The sequence below is a fragment of the Callospermophilus lateralis genome, chromosome 14 (genome assembly GCF_048772815.1).
Source record: "Callospermophilus lateralis isolate mCalLat2 chromosome 14, mCalLat2.hap1, whole genome shotgun sequence".
NCBI classification, from domain to species: Eukaryota; Metazoa; Chordata; class Mammalia; order Rodentia; family Sciuridae; genus Callospermophilus; species Callospermophilus lateralis.
The window spans coordinates 71,802,265-71,824,186 of record NC_135318.1 but is presented as its reverse complement, the minus strand read 5'-3'; the positions used below and the strand labels follow the sequence as shown (position 1 = coordinate 71,824,186).

General features: G+C 40.5%; 1 protein-coding gene, 1 long non-coding RNA gene and 1 other non-coding gene across 5 annotated transcripts in view; 2 read left to right on the top strand and 1 right to left on the bottom strand.

Moving 5' to 3' along the window:
* Nucleotides 1-13,634, bottom strand: part of Kcmf1 (potassium channel modulatory factor 1) — a 78,503-nt gene extending 64,869 nt beyond the window's left edge. Inside the window, exon 1 of one of the 2 annotated variants that reach the window (XM_076833014.1) lies at nucleotides 13,306-13,634. In XM_076833014.1, coding sequence (XP_076689129.1) covers nucleotides 13,306-13,321 — 16 coding nt within the window. In that variant the 5' untranslated portion in view covers nucleotides 13,322-13,634. Of the gene's footprint in view, nucleotides 1-12,809; nucleotides 12,898-13,305 lie in introns of those variants that run through there. The other variant, XM_076833015.1, reaches the window with a different exon arrangement.
* Nucleotides 13,635-13,819: 185 nt separating this feature from the next.
* LOC143380202 (uncharacterized) overlaps nucleotides 13,820-21,922 on the top strand; it is a 42,937-nt gene continuing 34,834 nt past the window's right edge. For both annotated transcript variants that reach the window (XR_013088597.1, XR_013088598.2), the window contains exons 1-2: nucleotides 13,820-14,069; nucleotides 17,742-17,799. This is a non-coding gene — a long non-coding RNA (uncharacterized LOC143380202). The remainder of the gene's footprint in view (nucleotides 14,070-17,741; nucleotides 17,800-21,922) is intronic.
* On the top strand, nucleotides 18,962-19,067 carry LOC143380818 (U6 spliceosomal RNA). The gene has a single exon (XR_013088695.1). It is a non-coding gene; the product is annotated as a U6 spliceosomal RNA (small nuclear RNA).

The window sequence follows — 21,922 nt, the reverse complement described above, 5'->3', positions numbered from 1 at the left end:
TTCCTTATAAAAATACAGTATTTCTTCAAGTCTTGAGTTCAAATGATACCTTTTTGGTATCTGATAAACACCTTAGTACACTTGCCAACATTATAGAATATGTTGCAGTTTGGGATTTGACACATTTTTAAAAAAATTATCCCAGTCATATTTTGGCTACTTTATTTTGCTTAGTGCTATGATCATTTTATTTTATATACTTGTACCTTTCTGCTCCAACCATACCAAATAACAACATCTTGCACATAAAAACTCAAAACGTTTTAGATTAGACAGCCCAGGCCATTGTTTTTCATATTGTAGGTCCTGACCTATAAGTAATCTAGTAGGTCACAACCAGTATTTTTGTTTCTAATGAAACAACAGAAAACAGAGTACATTTTTTAAAGTAAAGGTAAATACTATTTGGCAAAACTTGTTTCAATAAATTTGTATGTGAGTATGTGACTACTGGATCATAACAGAAAAGATGTTATAAGTTTGAAAGATATTAATAGACACACACTTTTTTTTTTCCCTTGTAGCGGCAGGGTTAGGGACAGTAATGGAGACTGAACTCACAGGTAGTCTACCACTGGAGGTATAGTCCTTCCCCTTTTTATTTAATTTTGAGCAAAGTTTTGCTAAATTGCCCCGACTGATAGTGAGCTCTCGAAATTCTCCTGCCTCAGCCTCCAAGTACTTGCCACATTTCTATCAACCCCTTACCCTCCAGGAAATATCAGCTAAATAAGAGTATATAATACATGTGGGCTGAAGGAAGGCAAAACATAAATAGTAATTAATGAATGGGAAAGTCTGTAAAGAAGTGTTGCTTAAGGGATGTTTGGAAGACAATACCAGATATTTACTTTCTAGATTCTATCATCTGTTTGGCCAAAAAGATCCCTTTATAGATTCAGGGTTTCTGAATTGTGTTTTTGTTTTTATTTTTATATTTCATTTTGGTACTAGGGACTGAACCCAGGGGTGATTAACCGCTGGGCCTCATTTCCAGCCCTTTTTAAATTTTTTTATTTAGTGGCTGAGTCTCACTAATTTCCTTAGGGCCTCACTACATTGCTAAGGCCGGCTTTGAATCCTCCTGCCTCAGCCTCTGAAGCAGCTGGGATTAGAGGAGCACACCATCTGAATTACATTTTTAAAGCACTCATGGTTAAACAGTTTTCACTGCAGAATATATTATGAGCATGAACAGTATCTGGGCCCAAAAATGTCAACTTCATTTCCTCTATTTTAATCACTGCCCTCTAACCAGAAAGCGTCTCTGCTGTTCCAAGAACATTCCAGTATCAGGGTATGAATACTTGCTCTATCCTTTCTCCTTTAACCTTTTAAACATCCTTTCTTTCTTTAAATATATTTACACAATTCATGTTTTTCTTTAAAAATCATATTCAGTTATGCCCTCTCTGACTGCTCTACTTACAAGAGGTCCCTACTATGTATTCTGTTAACATGCTTTAAGGGTTCCCCTAACATTTGTCACCTTTTAACATTCTAAGACATACTTATTCTTTCATGATCTAGATCTAGGTATCTACAATTTTTTCCTGTACAGAGGCAGATAGTAAATATATTCAGCTTTCTCGGTAACAACTACTCTTACTCTGGCATTGTAGCACAAAAGCAGCTTAGACAATCCATAAAGAAGCAGATGTGACTATGTTCCAATAAAACTTTATTTACAAAAATAGGAGCAGGCTGCATTTATTTGCCCCATTTATCATTGCCTACCCCTGATATATCCCTTCTAATATAGTCTGAGCATCAAAGGGAAAGGAACTTTCTCTGATTTGTTCACTATGGTATCCCTGTGGCCAGAACAATGCCTGGCCCCAAATATGTATTCAATAGATGTGCGCAAAGTAGAATAAATAGTACAATCTTTCAATCCCCAGAACTACTAAAAACAAAAAAGTACAAGACTAAAGAGCTAGGGAGGAGCTACACTCTTCTTACCCTTCCTCATGTGACAATACCATGATAGTCACATGAGATAAAAGAATGAGGCCAAGGACAACAGGCTCATCCCCATTTGGTCAATGAGCCCTTAACCATAGTGTGCCCCTCATCAAAAATAACCATCTCACATATTACTGCCTTTGATCCTATGTGAGTTCAAGTAGGAACCTATTAAAAATACAGATTATATATGCTCACTAAAGAAGTTCTAATTCAGAAGATCTAGAGTGAGGAGTCAAAGAATTTTCATTTCTAGCAAGTTCCAGGTGATGCTGATACTGCTGGTCCTGGGACCACATTTACAGAACAACTGGATAAAAGCACCCAACTAAAATTCTACTATTTTTATACTGCGGGGGGCGGGAGGGGGGAAATCACAGGACAAATTCCTGATGCTTCAATAATTTCTCTGGAGAAGGACTGAAAAATAATAGAATTATAAAACTTATTACTCAAAAGAACTACTGGTTAGATAAAACAAAGGCAGAAAACACTAAGCCTTTAATTTTTAACAGACTGTCTTTTAAATCTAATTTTGACTAGATAAAAAAATAAGCTGAACAGGTAAAAGAGAATTCAGTGAATGACTAATCTTGATATGGCCTAAGCATTAGCTCCAAATCAGTTTCTCTAAAATTACTTTTTAAGAAAGTTCTGCTAGGGGTTGGGGTTGTGGCTCAGTTGTAGAGCGACTGCCTAGAATGTGTACAGCACTGGGTTTGATTCTCAGCACCACACAGAGATAAATGAATTAAATAAAGATTCATCAGCATATTAAAAAATTTAAAAAAAAAAAAAAGAAAGTTCTGCTAGCCATTGCAGGGCACACCAGTACTCCCAGCTAATTGGGAGGCTAAGGCAGGAAGATTGCTTGAACCAAGAAGTTTGAAACTAGCATTGTGAAACCACACCTCAAAAAAAATGAATTAAAATGAGTTAAACAAAGCTGAAGCAATATCATCTGTTTTTCTGTTGTTAGATATTGAGTCTTTTAAAGATGATACCAAAGATCAAATTCATTATAATGAAACAGACCTTCAAAGGCCAAGCACTGTAGCGCACCCCTGTAATTCCAGTGGCTAGGGAGACTGAGGCAGGAGGATCCCAAGTTCAAAGCCAGCCTCAGCAACTTAGCGAGGCTCTAAGCAACTTAGTGAGACCCTGTCTCTAAATAAAATATATACAAAGGGTTTGGGATGTGGCTCAGTGGTTGAGTGCCCCTGCATTCAATCCCCAGTACTGGGGGAGACAGATAGACAGACAGACAGACACACACACACACACACACACACACACACACACACACACCCCTTTGCTAAATTATCAAACCTAGAGCTCACTTCATTCAAGTGCTGAAAATTCTATCACTCTGGAAACAACTCACAATTCTCCTAGAATTTGCAATGGACTGGCAACAGTTTTTACAAGCTGTACACATCTCAGAAAAGGGAACTACCCACCACAGAGCTCGACAAGGTGGTACACCCCATAATCTCAGCAACTAGAGAGGCTGAGACAGAAGGATCTCAGGTTCAAGGCCAGCCTCAGCAACTTTGCAAGGCCTTAAGCAACTAAGTGAGATCCTATTTCAAGAGTTTAAAAACTTGGAAAAAAAAAAAGTGCTGGGATGTGGCTCAGTGAGCACCTCTGGGCTAAACCCCAAATACCAAAAAATAAGTAAATAAAATAAAATACCACCACAAACTCATATTAAAATCATTCCAAAGTTCTTATTCCTCCAACCTGAATGACCCAGATTAAAACTTATATATATATAGTAGCTAGCTAGCTATAAAATAAGTTTCTATTGTGGTTATGCTTATATTTTGTTAAATTAGATTAAAAATAACCTTAAGGTAGAAAAATGCAGTATCTAGGTTTTAAGGGACAGAGACTGAAGAAGTAGGAAACCAGAATGTAAATGAATGGCCCAATAAATAAAAAGCAATACTGTACAAAAATATACCTACAAAAAGGCAGCAATAAAAGATGAATTAGCATACCCTTAATGCAAAAATCTAAAGATGTTTATCAGCTAAGATCAGGTATTTTTGATGAAAATGTAGCATCCAAATTAAAATATGCTAAATGTAAAATGCACATTAGATTTAAAACTTCTCAAAAAATGTAAAACTATTCCATTAAGCATTCTTATGATAATCACATATTGAAATATTTGGATATATTGTTATTTAATTAAAATTAATTTTAACCTTTTAATTTTTTTAATGTGGCTACTAGAGAATTTAAAACTACATTTGTGATTTTCATTGACTTCTATTGAATAGCAATGATCTACCCCAATTCTGCAAGCAGATTTGCTCTCTCCCCTTCCAGTAGTTAGCTTTATTAAAAAAAAAAAAAAAAATGCAGAAAATGATTCAGAGTAATAAACATGAAGATATACAGTACATCTGACATAGAGTAAATAAAGATCCTGATCCCAGCTTCATATAGGAACACCATGGGTCAGGTGCTCATCTACCGTTACCTGAGGTCTAATCAACATTTTTTCTAGAAAAGAGAAGATTAGTTTTACTTCTGCCACCAGTGTTTATTCATATTGTATCTACAGTCACACAAAGGCATATTGCAGTTTACATTCACTTCAAATGGCAATTAATGTTTACTCCTTTGAGCTCTTTTCTCTTTAAGCATCAGGAAAGTATCAAAAACTAATAACAAACCTATGAGGAATAATCTATTTGAACTTTTTTTTTTTTTAAACAGGGTCTTGCTAAATTGGCCAGGCTGCCCTCGGAACTTGTGATCCTCCTTCCTGACCCTCCCAAGTAACCAGGATTATAGGCTTGCACCATCACACCAGGCTATCTGAATAGACTTCAATGTGTGCAGATTTATACTGAGACTTCATTATGGCCCCACAGTTTAAGGACAACACTATAAAGGAAGGAAACATACTTCTGGGCAGAATTTCAACTGTGAAACAAATGAAAACAAGCTTAAGGGGTAGGGATGCATGAAAATATTGCTAAAACATTAAAATACTTACATGATTTAACTACTCTGCCATAAAAGATAAGTTTCAAGAACTAATCCCAGAACACTGAGAAAGAGCCTGTGCAACAGAAAAGTATTTAATTTCCAAACATGTGTTTCAAACCCAATAAACATTATTATCTCCTAGCAAGAGGCCAACAACTTGTGGCAAGACCTAGAGATGCCTTTGAGTGGTACTGGAGTAAGAAATCCATAAATACTCACTGAACAAATGACTTAATGAACCAAAAAGCACAGGTGCACAGAGCAATTAACATACAGAACCCATAACCAATTAACTAACCTGAAACCAAAGCCAGTAGTAGAACAAAGCAATACCCCAAATCTCATTCCAGGATATTCCCAAGAGTCAGCTCCCCTTAGTTAATTTTGCCTAATGTAGTTTTCATCCCTCTTAACTTTTATAAAAGTTTCAAGTCCCCTTTCTTATAAGTCCCTTCCCTGTTAACCCACTTTCCCAGATAAAAGCAAAGAAGAGCGTTTTCCAGTCTTGCAGTACTTTTAGACAAGTATTAACTACATCTAACAATTACCCAAAAATGTTCACAGGGCCTCCCCCAGGCCAGACACTGTGGTAGGAGGTAAAGCACAAAGGTAACAAAGTCTAACACTATTTCTGTCTTTCTGGCAGATTGTGGGGGAGGCTGACAAGTAAACAATTTCAGTATAAAAAGGCCTGAAGAGTAAAACAAGAATGATACTGGAGGAACCCTTAACTCTGCTGGAATGAAGTGTCCAGGGACAATCCCAAAGGAAAAACAAAAGAAACAAAAGTCATAACCAAAAAGTAAATTATAGTCAAATACACATACAATTACTCTAAGAATCAACTCATCACCAATCTAGCACTTAAAGTGACTCTGAAAATCTCTTACTGAAGATGAAGTTCATTCCACAGGCATTGACACTGAGTGCCAAAAGAAAAGAGGGAAACCACCACACAATTTGCCAGAAGATAATGTACAAACTTAATTAGCCATAATGTCACCTACTGTTCTGTCCTCTCCTAGTTGAAGGTGACACAACTGACCCACTCCTGTGATTTTTTTTTTAATCCCCCATCCCTCCACCCCTAGCAGCAGTGATGGATTCATAGGGATCCATCCATACCTTCTCCCTGATACCCACTATGGCCATTACAAAGTCTCCTGGACTGCTAGCTGGTGCTGTGACTATGGAAGAAATGAGGTCAACTGATCATGTACATGAACTGATGGGTCTGCAATATGGCTTTGCTACAATTTAGGAAGATAACAACTAAAGCACTTAGGAGGGGTATGAGGAAAGTAATTGGAATGGCTCTGTGGAAGATACCTAACAAAGCAATTCATCTCATGTTCTTTTCATGGGACACTAAGTCACCCAGCTCTCAGGACATTCCAACCAGCATAAGAGTTGGTTTTGTTTCTAATACCCTGTAGCTACACATCATTTCCAAGCTTCTAACCCACCTTGCCTTGTCTTTCCTTCCTCAATACCTGGATGACCTCTCATCCTTATTATTTCAATAATACCCTCAGTCTTTTCCTGAATACTCATTTCCTTCCCTTGTAACCTAGTAATATGTTCCCCTAGGAAACCATCTTCCTTATTCTATATCTCCACCATGAATCAGGACATGGTTAATACATAAAAATTACATTTTAAAAATGTTATGGTCTGGGGATGTGGCTCAGTGGTAGGGCACTTGCCCAGCATGCATGAGTCCCCGGATTTAGATCACCAGAATGGCAAAAAATAATTTAATGAAAATTTTAAATGCTATGTTCTGAGGCAGGCACAGTGGAGCACACCTGTAATCCCAAGTGACTCATCCCAGTGACTCGGGAAACTGATGCAGGAGAATTACAAATTTGAGGTCAGCCTTAGTAACTTGGCAAGGCCCTAAGCAACTTGAAAAACTCTAAAGTGCTGGCAATGTAGCTTAGTGGTAAAATATTACAGAGTTCTATCACCAATACCGTCCCCCCCCCCAAGAAAAACAGTAATAAAATTAATTCTGTATTAATTTTAGTTTTGTGCTATAATCTCATTTCCTTAAAAAGGCTATACATTAGAGTACAAATATATAACAAATGCCAACATAACATACAACTTTCATGCACCAACAAAAATATGTGGGAAGGAAAAAAAATTGAGAAAAGATGCTGGGTGTGGTGGTACACATCTGTAATTCCAGCTCCTACAGAGGCTGAAAGAGGAGGATCAAAATTTCCAGGCTAGCCTAAGCCATTTAGCAAGACTCTGGAAATAAAATATAAGAAATGAAAAGGACAGGGGATGTAGTCAGGTGGCAGAGCACTTTCCTAGCTAGCATTTGTGAGATCCTGGATTCAATCTCCATGGGGATATAGGGGAGTTTTAGCAAAGAATCCTTAGGAGGGGTATACCAAGCACAGCTTTTTTTTTTTTTTTTTTTTTTTGGTTGAGGGGGGACGACTTAGGGATTGAACCCAGGGGTGCTTTTTACCACTGATGTATCCCCAATGCTTTCTACTTTTATTTCTGAGCAGTGTCTCACAAATGTTGTTGATACTAGCCTTATATTGCTAAGCTCCTCCTGCTTCAGACTCCCGAGTTGCTGGGATTACAGGGCATGCACCATTGCGTCCAGCTGAAGAATTTCATTATAAACAGTATTCTACTTTTATGAAACATAGGCAATGTTTTCTTTGAATTCATAAAAGTAGCCATGCAGCAATATTTATAACGTAATAAAAAATTATTTGTACAATAATTCAGTAACAACTTTCACAATAACTAACTTTTGGAATGTCCACTTAAAAAAAAAATAAAGCAAAAACCATCCTGGGTAAATATGTATGGTAGGTTTTATAAAGCTGACATTCTGAAAATTAAATCTTTAAAAGACTGCAAGTCAAATATAAAAAAATTATTTTATAATTTTATGTGAGAAGTTTCTACTGTGAAAAAGTTTACCATCTTTAAACAAAATTTTTGCTAATATATCTTAAAATTCAAGAAATTTCTTCTAAATTAAATTTGCAAGTTAAAGCAAAAAATTTGTATTTTACTACATTTTCAACTTAAAACAAAAGGGTCAAATGTGGATTAATTGGGGGGGGGGTATTTTTTGGTCGGTTTGTTTGTTTTGTTGTTTTTTGGTACTGGGAATTGAACCCAGGGGTGCTTTACCATTGAACTATATCCCCAGTCATTTTCTTTTCAGACAGCTAATGCTGTCCTGAAAGTTGCAATATTTTTACCTCAGCCTCCTGAGTCACTGGGATTATAGGTGTGTGCCACCAAGCCCAGTTCAGGAACAGAGACTTTCAACTGAATTTTATATGAAATCAAAGACCCCCCCCTCAATTATCATAAGATGTGTTTTCCCTAAAATTACATTCTAAATAAGAACATCATAATCTTTTAACAGATTGTAGTCAAAGTAAAATAAATTTAAGAAAACCTGATGGTAAAGATCTTTTCAGCAGGAGTGAGTTCACTCTGACACGGGAAGGCAAAAATTACCACATTAAAATTATTTGCTAATTATCAAGCATGGCTTTGTAGTCCCCAAATTCTGAAAACAAAGTTATTACAATTTACTTTGGGATTGTCTGTGTTTTTAGTGCCAAACAACAATTCTTTAGAAGAGAAAACATAAGTATAACTTTCAAAAAGTTAGAACTAGGGGCTGGGGATGTGGCTCAAGCGGTAGCGCGCTCGCCTGGTATGCGTGCGGCGCGGGTTCGATCCTCAGCACCACATACAAAGATGTTGTGTCCACCGAAAACTAAAACAAAGAATAAATATTAAAAAAAATTCTTTCTCTCTCTCTTAAAAAAAAAAAAAAGTTAGGACTATCATTCTAGAATATATACATACTTCAAAACATCATGTTGCACATGATAATCCTGTTTAATATAGAATTCTTATTAAAAAAAAAAAAAAAGAAAAAGCTGAGGATTAGGGATGTTGCTCAATGGCAGAATAAGTATCTAGAATATGTGAGGCCCTGGTTTTGATCCATAGCACAGCAATTAAATTGGGACTAACTAGATCAGAGGCCTACAGAACTTGTACTTTCTACTTAGAAAATAAATATTATTAGATACTTCTGAGAAAAACAACAATATATTATCCATCCATTTATCTGCTATCATTATGTGAAAATCTTCAAGAGCTAAGGGAATTATAAATCAGGTAAACACAAGGACTCTATTTGAACAATTTTACCCATAATCAAGAGTAGCACAGAAAAACTTAAGAAGGCATTCAAGGGAAAAGTGTTAGAATCAAAGTAGATTCCCTCTCTAAAACTGGGCAAAATTAGTAAGAAGATAGCTGGTAATTATTTTGCCATCAATTTGTTTATCCCTTCCGTATGGCATGTCTCACATTGTGCTACAGAAGCTGTCTACAGATGCATCCTCCCATCTGACTCAAGGTAAGGAGCTGTGTCTCATTCTTTCTGTCCCACATTCCTTGGTACCTTATACATAGTAGCAACTGAAAAAAGGCTAAATGATATAAAGCCATATATGCATTAACTCCAGGTAATCAATTAGGCCCCAACTCATGAAAAAGCATTCATAACTTCTTTTTAGCTAATAAACACTGAGTAATCTGATACGTGGGTATTCATTTTTGCAAAGCTTATGTTAAGTGAATTTTAAATTCTGAACAACATACCTGTTTTAAATGTATTTTTAAGTATTGTAGTAAGACTTTGCTTGCTTATTTTTGAGACAGTATATTGCTATATTGCCCAGACTGACTGCTAACTCCAGATTGATTGAGTCTCCTTCCTCAACCTCCTGAGAAGCTGAGACTATAGGCCCTATGGTATGGAACCTGGCTCTATTCCTTGATCCTAGGGATTGAACCTAGGACCTTGTGCATGCTAAGCACACAGTCTACTAAGAAACACCCTCAGCCAGAGACATTAAAAAAAAAAAGAAATACAGAAAATGACTGGTTTCACTATGTAAAACACAAAACTAGATTTTGTTGGTATACTGAACATGAAGTGATTGGGTGCTGATGTCTGTAAAATGTTTGTTAACATGGCAAGAATATTATAAAAATGAATTTAAAACAGGCCTTGAAATTCTCCCTTGAAAAAGTTGTAATAGGCAAGCAGGAAACTTGATGTAAAATTCAGACAGGATCTGAGAAAGTAGAGTCTGTACTCACCCCTATGGAAAAATTACTTCTAGCCTAGTCTGCATGTTATTGCTGGAAACTGGAATACAGAATTGGCTCAGTCAATGAACTCACTGCATTACCCAAAGGAAATGAAGAAACTACCAAATAGAGTGGGCCCTTTCTGGAATACCAACTGTTCCAGTTCCATCAACTCTCTGAAGCTCTAGAGCAGAGGGATGCAAACTCAGGCGTAGGGACCAGCCTGGCCACCAGCAGTTTTTTTATTCCCCACTAAAATTATTTTTACATTTTCTAAATTGGGGGAGGGTCAAAGGAAGAATCATATTACATGACATATGAAAATATGAAATTCAAATGCCAGTGTCCATATGTAAGGTTTTAACTGGAATACAGCCATGCTTATTTCATAACTCAATGTGGATGGCTGCTTTCAAATGACAATTATAAAACTGATACCTCACAGCTCACTGATCCTACGATGTTTACTATCTGCCCCTTAACAGAAAAAGTATGCTGACTCCTGGGCTGGAGCATTTCTGCTCCTAGCTGCATCTCTTTTCTCAAAGGCAGTCCACTGCTTCACAAGGTTGAGCCTCTAAGCTTGACAGGTGTCCATCTTGGGGCTATGTTGTTCAAAGTTACAACATTAATATAATCATACAATACAGTACAATTCAACAGAGTGGGCAGAAAGACAAAGTAACAAGTTACTTGTACTAAGAGGCCCTGAAAATAAGGAGTATTCAAGTCCATTACAGGCAGCACAGACCTTTTACCAGACTACCACATCCAGTTCTGGGTCACACTTGGGATGGTGGTGGGGAACTACAGAGAACTTAGAGGTGGACAGATGATTAAAAGGGCTCAAAAATCAGACAACTAAAGAAATGCTAAGAGAAACGGAATAAATTGACCCAAAGAGAAAGGAGAAAGCACTGGTGTCAACACTTGCAGAGTTGTATTGCTGACAGATCAAATTCCTACTGATACACACACACACACACACACACACACATATATATATATATATATATATATACATATATATATATATATACATATATATATACACACACATATTTTTTTTTAATTAAATGTGATTTATGAGACCACCACTTCTGCCTCAGGTCATAAACCTTCCAAGATAATCAGTTGTTAAATACTGTACTTTAAGTATTCAACAGATGTATTTAGGAATGTTTCTTTTTCAGACACCTGGCATTGATATGTTACCAGGAAAGGTATGCTATTATTGTGCTAAGGTTTAGTAATAATAACCTAAGTTTTATAGCCACACCTTTCCACAGAACCAAATAGGGGAAAATAGGCTTAAATTACAGAATGTATGTTATACTGAAGAATGTTCCAACTAGGGGATTTTAATTACTCTAATAGAATACTGAGAGTAAGGGAATTTTCTTCCAAGGCCACTGTTCAGTTAGAATACTCTAGAACTATCTGGATGATTCCTTAAGGCAAGAAGCATGAGTCTCAAACACACTTCTTCCACAGCTGTAATTCTGCAATATTAATTTTCCCAGTTCCTATAAGTGAGAGCTGGCAGCCACTGCTCACTTTCATTTTAACACACATACAACTACATTCTAAGATAAACTTTAACCTCACCAACTCCAACTTGAGAATAACCTGAATTACAACTTTTTTAATTACAGAGATATGGAATATAATTCCATTAAGAAGATAAATTTGGAAAATAGGTCTAACTTCCAAATATTTCAATGTCCCTTTCAATGAGACTAAACCAATATCCTATTATTTCAAAATGTCCAAAACTTGCACACAGTTAGTACTCAATAAATGCTCCATGAAGAAAACAGTTTTGTAACTCTGAAAATACAGAATCCTTGAATACAAAATGTCCTTTGAATCAAGCTTAATGCTGCAATTAGTAATACAAATTCTGAAACTTGATCTAAATACTGTAATGTTAATCAATCTGAGTTTTTCAACCTTGAGTTCTGAAATCTGTATTTCCCTAAGAATGCACTCCTTTCGATGGGAAGCACACACTAATCTGACTCACTAAACTTTCTCCACTCCTACATCACCTATACAGGATTTTAAAATCTTAAAGTATACAATACTTTCAAGTCACTCCTACAATCTTGCATTAACCTTAGCTGGACAAACTTTTCGCCAAGTCGGTTAATACTTTTTATTTAAAAACCTGTAGTAGTGAAACAAAGAAAACTCTGCCTCCCTCCCCCTTTACTAAACCATATGGCAGTAAACTGAAGTTAACTTATTTTTCAGCAGTTCCATGCCAAATACATCGGCCCTAAACATTTGTCTCTTTGTACCCTGGGACAGGGCTGGGGCAGTCTTGCTTATTCGAAACTGTACCCCACGCGTGTTTTCAAATCGTAAAACAAAGTCCAAACGACTCTGACCATTAACAGACCACACGATGGTCATCCACCTAAGCCTGACTAGTCAGGCAGTGCACACCGGTGAGGGCCCTGGGAGTCCAGCTTCGGCAGGGTGACCAAGCAGGGAGTTTGCTCGCCGCGGCCGGGCCAGATCCGCCCAGGGAACTTGGTTACCCAAGCCCAGGGACGCGCCGAGGCCTAGCCGCGAGGCCGGACGGGCTCCAGGAGGCGAAGGCTTCCGTGCCGGGTCACAGAGCCTTCCCGCCCACCCCGCGGTCGCCCGCAGACGGGGGCACTCACGGTCGTCTCTCGGCGACCGGACACCCCCGCCGGTCTCAGGCCAGCTCCCCTGGCCCCTGCCGCCGCCCGTGGCCCAGCTCTGCGACCGCACCGGGCCCTTCCGGGGCGGCGGGAGCTAGGCCGCGATGGGGCCCGCGGCTCCGGGACCCGCCGGGCCTCGGCGTCCAGTACCAGTTCCGAGGGCTGGGCTCCCGCCGGTAACGGGCCCTGCTGCCTTCCCTCCCCCTCCCCCGCCCCATGACAGTGCAAACCCTCCGGCCGCCCCAGCCGCCCCGCCTCCGGCACCAGGCCCAGCTCAGGGCCGCGGCCGCAACCGCGGCGGCAGCGGCGCCGCGGCTCTCCGCTCTCGCTCGCTCGCAGCCGGGCTCTGCCCCTCGAGCCTGGTTCAGGGTCCGCCAAAGTCTCTGCCGCTCTCCGGCCGTCCTCCGCGGCGCCCGGCCCGGGCGGGGTAGGCCGAGGCCCGGGCGGTGGGGGTGGGGGCGGGAGCTCTTCTCACCTTCATGTCGGGACATCCTAGTTCAGACGGTGGCGGCGCGGCCCCTCCCGGGCTCCGGCTGCAGTGTCCCCTGCGGGGTCCCGGCGCTACCCGCGCCGGCCGGCCGACTCCCACTCGACTCCCGGGCTCGGCCGCGGGGGCGGGGTGGGCAGGGGAGCGCTCCCGCGGCGGCGGCGGCGGCGGCGGGGAGGCGGCGCGGGGCGGGATTGGGGCCGGGCCTGGCCGGGGCTGAGCTCCTCCAGGAGGCGGGTCCGACGCCGCGGCTCCGCCGGCGCCCGCCGTGACTCGGTCACTCTCGGGCCCGCGGGCTCCCGGCAGCGGCGCCGCGCTCCGCAAATCCCGCTCCTCCCCTCCCCCGGCCCGCCCCCCGCCCCTCTCCCCCAGCTCTCGGCCGCCGCCTCCTCCTCCTCCTCCTCCTCCTCCTCCTCCTCCTCCTCCTCTTCCTCCTCCTCCGCCTCCTTCCGCCGCCCGCACCCCGGCCCCGCCTCTCGCTGCCCGCGCCGGGCCCAGCCGCCCGCAGGCTCCGCGGGCGGCTGGAGGCGGCACGGCGGCGACGGCTCGGGGCGCGGCGCTGCCCCGTGCTCGCCTGCAGGCCACGGTTGGGCGTCCGAACTCGGCCTTGGCCTGGCCTCCGCCGCGCCGCGCCGCGACGCGCGTAGAGGAAGAGGAAATGCCTAGCGGCGGACTCCCGCCGCTCGCCAGCGCTGCCCATGGGGTCCCCGCACGTCCCCAACCCACGCCTGAGGCCTGCCTGAGTTCATGCTGTAGGTGGCCCGCACTATCTCGAGGGTCGAGTTGCGACCCCTAGGGAGATTGCGTCCCCTGGCGCGTGGCTGCCGCCGACCGCTGACCGCCTGGGGGCAGGTGCTTGAGTTTCTTTTTAAACCAGCAGCGGAGTAGGGAGGCTGCTGGCCTGCAGTTGTCGGGTGTTAGGAGGCCAGGAGATTAGCGGTCAGAAGGGCGTGAGCGAGGGGGCGCAGAAGGGAAGCGGCCGCGCTTGGCCTTTCAGTGGACACTCTGCTAGAGACTATCCAGGTGTGCTTGTACCAGCGCCTCGGCTCACCATGAACGTATTGCCTCGAAAACTTGGGGATTTTTGTCTTTTTTTTTTTTTGCCCATGAACAACTTTGCGGTTTTTATGTGCCTTTTCTACTTTTACCCTCTTCCTTATTGTCAACTTTGTTTGCAGACATTATTAATTCAACAAATATTGATAACTGCGCGTTATCATTTGTCAGTGGTAGCAGAGCTTGGTGAAAGTAGATTTCGCCTTGAAGTTGAGGCCCATCGGCTGTGCGATTCTGGTCTAAATTACTTAATCTTGCAGAGGTTCCGTTTGTCTTTGTTTTGGTGATTATTTCTTGTTTCTCCGTTTGAAAGTTAGCTTTTTTATTTTGATTGGGAGATTATGATGGACACAAAATAGAATGGGCTAAGTCAACTGAAATTAGGTGTAAGGATACTGCTTGCTTTGGAGTTGATCTTGTCTTGTCCATCATTCACTAGCTGTATAACCTGATCAAATGACTTAACATCTGTCTTGACTTCCTTGCTTTTAAAAATCGGTATAATAATAGGTAGATGCTTAATAAGAGGTAGACGTAAGACTATACTTTCAGGGATCATTTCTATAGTTCGTTAATAAGAGGTAGACGTTCGGAATATTTTATGCTAAGATGTATATAAAACATCCAGCACGAGAGACAGTAAAAACAGTATTTTATTGAACCTGATTTTAAGAAACTTTCTTATTTCGAAGATACTATAAAGCTCATCTTAAAGTCAAGGAAATAGACATTAGTTACTCCTGTCTACTCAGGGATCTGTATTTGGTAGTGACTAGTGATAAACAAAATAGGATTTAAATGAGAGCTTTATCACCAGAAGTATTTCCACTGCATGTATAGAGCTTTGCTCAAATTCATTGTAGCACAGCTTTTGGAGAAAGTGATCCAACTTGGCCATAAATGGGGTTAGTGGGGTAGAAAGAGCAAGGCTTTATTTAAAGAAGCCTAGCTAACATTTACTGAATGCTTACCCTGTGCTAGTACCTTTTTAAGCATTTTACAGTATTTGCATATGTGATCCTGGGTACCTTTCTCTTAGGAGCCTCAATGTCTTGGGCTGTTAAAGTGAGGATAGCTGTCTTGATGAATAAATATGTCTTTACATAAATTATATAAAGGTTTAGCCATTATCAGTTTTCCAGATACAATGCTATCACAGGTAGGAAAGCCTACAAAAAAGCTGAAGAAAGGAATAAAAGTAAGTATAGAACCAGGCTTGGTGGCGCACACCTGGGATCCCAGTGAGGCTGAAACAGCAGGTTGACAAGTTTGAGGCCAACCTTGGCAATTTAGCAATACCCTACCTCAAAAAATAAAAAGGGCGGGACACAGTGGCACAGGCCTGTAATCCCAGGGGCTTGGGAGTCTGAGGCAGGAGGATCATGAGTTCTAAACCAGCCTCAGCAAAAGCTAGGCACTAAGCATCTCAGTGAGACCCTGTCTCAACATAAAATACAAAATAGGGTTGGGGATGTGGCTCAGTGATCTAGTGCCCCTGAGTTCAATTTCCGGGACCAAAATAAAAAGGAGGAGGAGCTGGAAATGTAGCTTAATGATAGAGTATCCCTGAGTTCAGTCCCCAGTACCACAAAATAAATAAGTATAGAGGTTTACTTTGGCCATGTTATAGGTTTAGGTAACCCTGTTTAGAGGAGCAAACAAATCAACTTTGTCTAAACTACCGGGGAATATCACATCTTTGACAGTTATTTCATTGTTTTCTTTTTATTTACCACTATTTGGCACCAAATGACAGTTTCCAAAAATTAAACCTAACTTAGAGGTAATGCAGAACTATATGATTGTACATTATTTAAAAAAAAAAAAAAAACTATTTCATTGTTTTCATTCAGGCAAAAGTAAGAAAAGGAAGAATGTGGCCAAAAAATCTTTTTTCCTGTTCGAATAAAAGCAAGCAAAAATATGATTATGTGGGGTTCCATGCCCTTTATTAATTGAAAGGTCAGGTTCTTCAATTTAAAGCAATCTTCTACTTGTTGTCCTGCCATATGGAAATTTTTGTTTCTAAAAAAAATTTTTTAATTAACCATGTTAGAATGTGATGATCATTACTATCCAAAGTTCACGTATGAAGACAAGAATTGGTGTGAATATATTATGTATACAACCAGAGATATGAAAAATTGTTCTCTATATATGTAATAAGAATTGTAATATTCTGTTATGGTATATAAATTTAAAAAAATTTTTTAAAGAATTAATTTAAGCCCTTATACCAAATCATCCACCCACTGATTTTCGTTCCACTCTAGAAGTGTTTTCCATAAATCCTTTCCTCTCCCTGCTCTTTCTTGAGTTCTTCTTCTGTTGACAGCTGTGACTTATATGTGTCCTTGCCTGGCCAAACTGTTTATTTTGTTTTGTTGGTACCAAGGATTGAACCCAGGGATGCTTTAACACTAAGCCATGGCTCCAGCCCTTTTGCTTTTTAATTTACAACAGGTCTCCCTAAGTTGCTTAAGGTCTTGCTAAATTTCTGACGCTGGCTTTGAACTTGAGATTCTCATGTCTCATTCTCTACCTCCTGTCACTCGCCTGCCCCCCTCCCCAGTTGTATTCTTTAAAATGAGCAAATGCATGTAAACACTGTAGTATAGCTGATAGTAGTGCATCACTGTCAGTTTTTTGTTTTTCTGTAGTTTGTAAGATGTTACTATTGGGAGAATTCTCTAACTTTCTGTGAGTGTATAATTATTTCAAAGTAAAAAGCTATAAGGATAGAAGTCAGATTAATGATTGCCTGCAGGACTGTATGGTAGAAAGAACTTTTTTTGTGGTGATGAGAAAATATTTTATATCTTGTTGTGGTATTGTTTACATAACTGGATAATGTTTGTCAAAACTTGTACACCCAAAAAGATGACTTTTTACTTCTATATAAATTATGCCTCAATCAAACTGATTTTAAAAAAGAAAAACAAGGGCCACAGATATGACTCAGTGGGAAAGCTCTTGCCTAGCATGCATGAGGCCCTAAACCCTAAACTCAATCCCCACTAATGAAAAAAAAAAAAAAAAAAAACGAAAGAAAGCAAGCTCTTGTCACTCCAGGCTCCTGGTATAGGATGCAATATAACTTCCTATATGTTTTTCCTATAGAAAAGCCCAACATGCTTTTCTAGCTGCTGACTTCTTGTGCTAGTGCACCCTTTGCCTCTACATTGATTCCTGTCTCTGGGTTGTTGCAACTGCTCTTCTGCTTATAGGCAACACAGGAAATTCACGCCCTAATTCAAGGTCAAATTTCCTTTACTTCAGTAATCCTTCTCTGCCTCCTTAGGCTCACAGGTAACCCTGACACTTCCTCATTTGTGCTTGTTCATTTTTGTTTTTCTCTTTCCAATTAGGATCCTCCAGGCAGCAACCACAGAATTCACCAGTCTCTAGGATCCAGAGTGTTGACCAGTGAGTAAATGACTGAATGATTTAGAACTGGGAGAAACCTTAAAGTAAGAGTTCTCAAGTGTGGTTTCAGAGGGTTAGTGAGGTGTTAGGATTTTCATACTTCAAACAAAGAACATGTCTCAATTGAATGCAGAAGCAGATAAGACCCACTTGTGTTAAATTAAAGTCAAGAGAGATATGCAAAATGGAAAAACAATAACACACTTCTATTTTTTTAAAAAAATGTAGTTATTTTTCTTAAAAAATATATTAGTAAATTGTACTTAGTGATGCATGCCTGTAATCTCAACTATTTGGGAGGCTGAGGCAGGAAGATCACAACTTCAAGCCAGCATGCCCTGAGAACCTGACTTAAAAAATTTAAAATGGCTAGGGGTACAGCTTAGTGGTAGAGCACTTACCTAACATGCCCTGGGTTGAATCTTCCAGTACTTCAAAAAAATTTTTTTAGAAGAGGTCATTTTTAGGGCTGGGGCTGTGGCTCACTTGCCTGGCATGTGTGCAACACTGGGTTTGATTCTCAGCACCACATATAAATAAAGGTCTATTAACAACTTATATATAAAAGGAGGTCATTTTTAAAACTGGAAAGGGATTCTGAGCCCAAAATGTTTGAGAATCTCTGCCTCAGAGACTCTTAAAATTCCTCTTGTTCAAATGAGAAATGATAATGATTCTGACATTTTAAGTAATGTTCTGGTGCATATAGCAGGCCTTGAGATAAATGCTATACTAGTATCTTCATTTTACTGATTCCTCAAATAAAGTACTGAGAAGTTAAATTGGCTTGCCCAGGATTTGACCTCAGTGGACTCCATCTAGATGCCCTAACGTTAACCACAAATTTCTGCCACCTCCCTGAGGCCTGGAAAGGTTCAGAAAGGCCTATGCCATCTGGTTACCTAATCAGCTCTGTGTTCTCTACCAATTTCAGTCACCATAAGGTCTTAAGTCATTGAGGCCTTAAATTTGCTTTACAGTTTTCATTCCGAATTCTTCTGAGTGTTTTTAAACATTACCTTGCAAGGGCTGGGCCTGTAGCTCAATTGGTAGAGTGCTTTTGTGTTGCATGCACAAGGTCACGGGTTCAATCCCCAGTACCATACCACCAAAAAAAAAAAAAAAAAAAACAACAACAACAGCTACCTTTCATTTTTTCCCAGTGCTCCCTGAGCAGCACATTCTCTAAAACTTGGAAAAATTCGGAGAGGATTAGCATCTCTGATCAAGGATGACACACAAATTTATAAAGTACTTAAAAAAAAATTGCAGGCTGGTGATGTAGCTGCATGGCAGAGTGCTTGAATAGCACACATGAGGCCCTAGGTTTATAACCTAGCACTGCAAAAGGAGTGGGGGAGGAGATACACACACACACACACACACACACACTCTCACACAGATTGGGCTGTTAGAAATCTAGAGGATTTAACAATAGTAGGACCCCAGGACCTCTGGACCATTGAGCCATTGAACTGGTTTTGTTTGGCATTCATACAGGCTCTCTTGTCCCTCCCCCCCACCTTTGAATCCAGTGAATACTAATCAAGTACTCTACCACTGAACTACATCTTAAACCCTTTTTAAAAATTTTACTATGAGACAGGGTCTCTCTAAGTTACCAGGCTAGCCTCAAACTTGAGATCATCCTGCCTCAACCTCCCCAATGTCTAGAATTACAGGTGTGTGTCACCACACCCGGTCCCTTCTCCTATTCTTAGATTGTTATAAATCTTGACTGCTTGTCTCCAACTGCTTTCCCACATCCCCAGAAGATTACCGGGCCTTCCAATTCATAGAGGGAAGAAAATCCCAAAGCAGAAACTTCTTCCCCTTCCTGCTATGAGCCTCAGAAGGAATCTATTCTACTTTCCCAATCCTCACTTCCATCCCAGAAAAAAGGAGATGTCCTTTTTCTTGTTTTGTTCATTTGTGCTTATGATAATTTATCCCACCTTTGGGCTCTTGCTCTCACCCACCCCTTTAAGTAAGTGTATTTTGAACCACTTGACTTCTACTGGTTCATTTTCTTCAACCAAAAAATACTTCTTCAATCCTATATTTCCTCTGGTTGTTGCCCTGATGTTTGTCTTTTTAGAAGAGCTTCTTGAAAGAATTGCCACTCCTCTTCCTCAGCATTATATCTGGGTGGATCTTATGGCTGAGACTTTGGTGCTGTTGGCCACTCTCTTTTCTGTGATGCCAAGCTCATCTCTTATGAGATGCCTCTTTGCCCTGTTGGGTTAAATGGAGTCTCCATCAACCTAGTTAATCATTCAAGATGAATCTGAAAAGGAGAAAAATAAAATTTTATTAAGCGGTCTAAATTTTTAGCCAGGACAGGTTCAGCCAGGCATGTTGGTGCATAACTATAATCCCAGCATCTTCGGAGGCTGAAGCAAGAGGATTGCAAGTTCAAAGCCAGTCTCAGTAAATTGGCAAGGCCCTAAGCAACTTAGTGAGATACTTTTTCAAAAAATAAAAAGGACTGGGGATGTGACTCAGTGGTTAAGCGCTCATGGGTTCAGTCCCCAGTACCGTAAATAAATGAATAGTATTTTAATGAAAAGCAGTAAATTTCACCATGAGAAAACAAAGAAGCAAGAGGTTTCCGAAGCAGGAGAATTCTGGGAAGGAGGGAAGATCTGCACCCAGCATCCTGTGTAGTCTGCTGATCCCATCTCTAGGCTGATCTGCATCCGTCTCTAGTGAAGTAGGGTTTACATATCTGGCTTTGGTGGGAAAGTGGGAAGAAAGCAGAAAGACTCTTCTCTGAATCTGTCCTGACATCAAGCAGAGAAAGAGTCAGATACTTGATGTTTTTGAACTTCCTTCAGCTCAAAAATCCTCAGTATTTTGGGGAGAAATACTTTGATTTCCTACAAAACCCAGTGGTCATCCTACACTCTTGCATCCTTTAGCTAATAAGTCACCAAATCCTATAAGTTTTACACATTAGATATCTGGCAGCTCTGCCTCTTTCTCTATTTCCACAACCACCAAACCATTACAGGCCACTGCCACATCTCCTCATAATTAGTGATCTTAGTGCTTCACCATCAATTGTACTCCTTTCTGTGGCCCTTCATATCAATTTCAACCAGATTTTCTTTTTGACTATATTTTTAAAAGCATAAAAGTTATGCATTGGGTCAGGTGTGGTGTCACATGCCTATAATCCCAGTTACTTGGGAGGCTGAAGCAGAAGGATCACAAGTTCGAAGTCAGCCTGGGCAACTAAGTGAGAACCTGCCCCACATAAAATAAAAAGGGCTGAGATGTAGTTCAGTGATAAGAGTACGTGCCTGGCATGTGCAAGGCTCTAGGTTGAATTTTTAGTCCTGCAAAATCAAAAAAGTTAATATATTGGGTTGGGTACGTAACTCAGTGGTAGAGCTCCTAGCTAGCATTGGTGAGGCCCTAGGTTCAATACTCAGCACCATAAAAAGAAAGAAAGAAAGAGAGAGAGAAAGAAAGAAAGAAAAAGAGTAATACATGCTTACTACAGAAATCTTGGGAAATACTAAAAAAGCATGAAGAAAAAATAAAAATCACATATAACCCTACCACTCAGTCATTCAGAGGTAAACATTGGTATATTTTGATGTATTTTCTTCGTACAGCTATTGTTCAGAGAAACAGTCATATCATTCTTCTGCTTTAAGCCCTTTGATGGCTCTCCTCAATGCTCTTCCAGGTTATAACTCAAATTCATACTAAGGTTTGAATTCCCTATAGGATCTACTCCTGCTCACTTCTTCAATTCATCTTCTGCCACCCACCACATAACCAGTGTTAGGTGGTTTGCCCTGGCTGCAGTAGGGTCTCCTTTGTTTCCTGCCACAGGTCCTTTGCATTTGCTTATTTTATGTATTCTCTAGATCACTCTACTGCAGTGTAGACTCCTTAAGGCAGAATTCTTTTCTGTCTTCTTCACAGGAACTCAGTAAATATTTAGTGAACAAATGAACATTTAAAGGAAGTAGGGGGATGGAGAGGGAGTGTACAGGAGAGATGAGAACAACCTGAACAAGAGCCATGAAATACCCTGAAAATGAAATTATCAGGATTTGGTAACTAAGTAAATATGGGGATGAGGGAAATAAGGAATCTAGGGTTACTC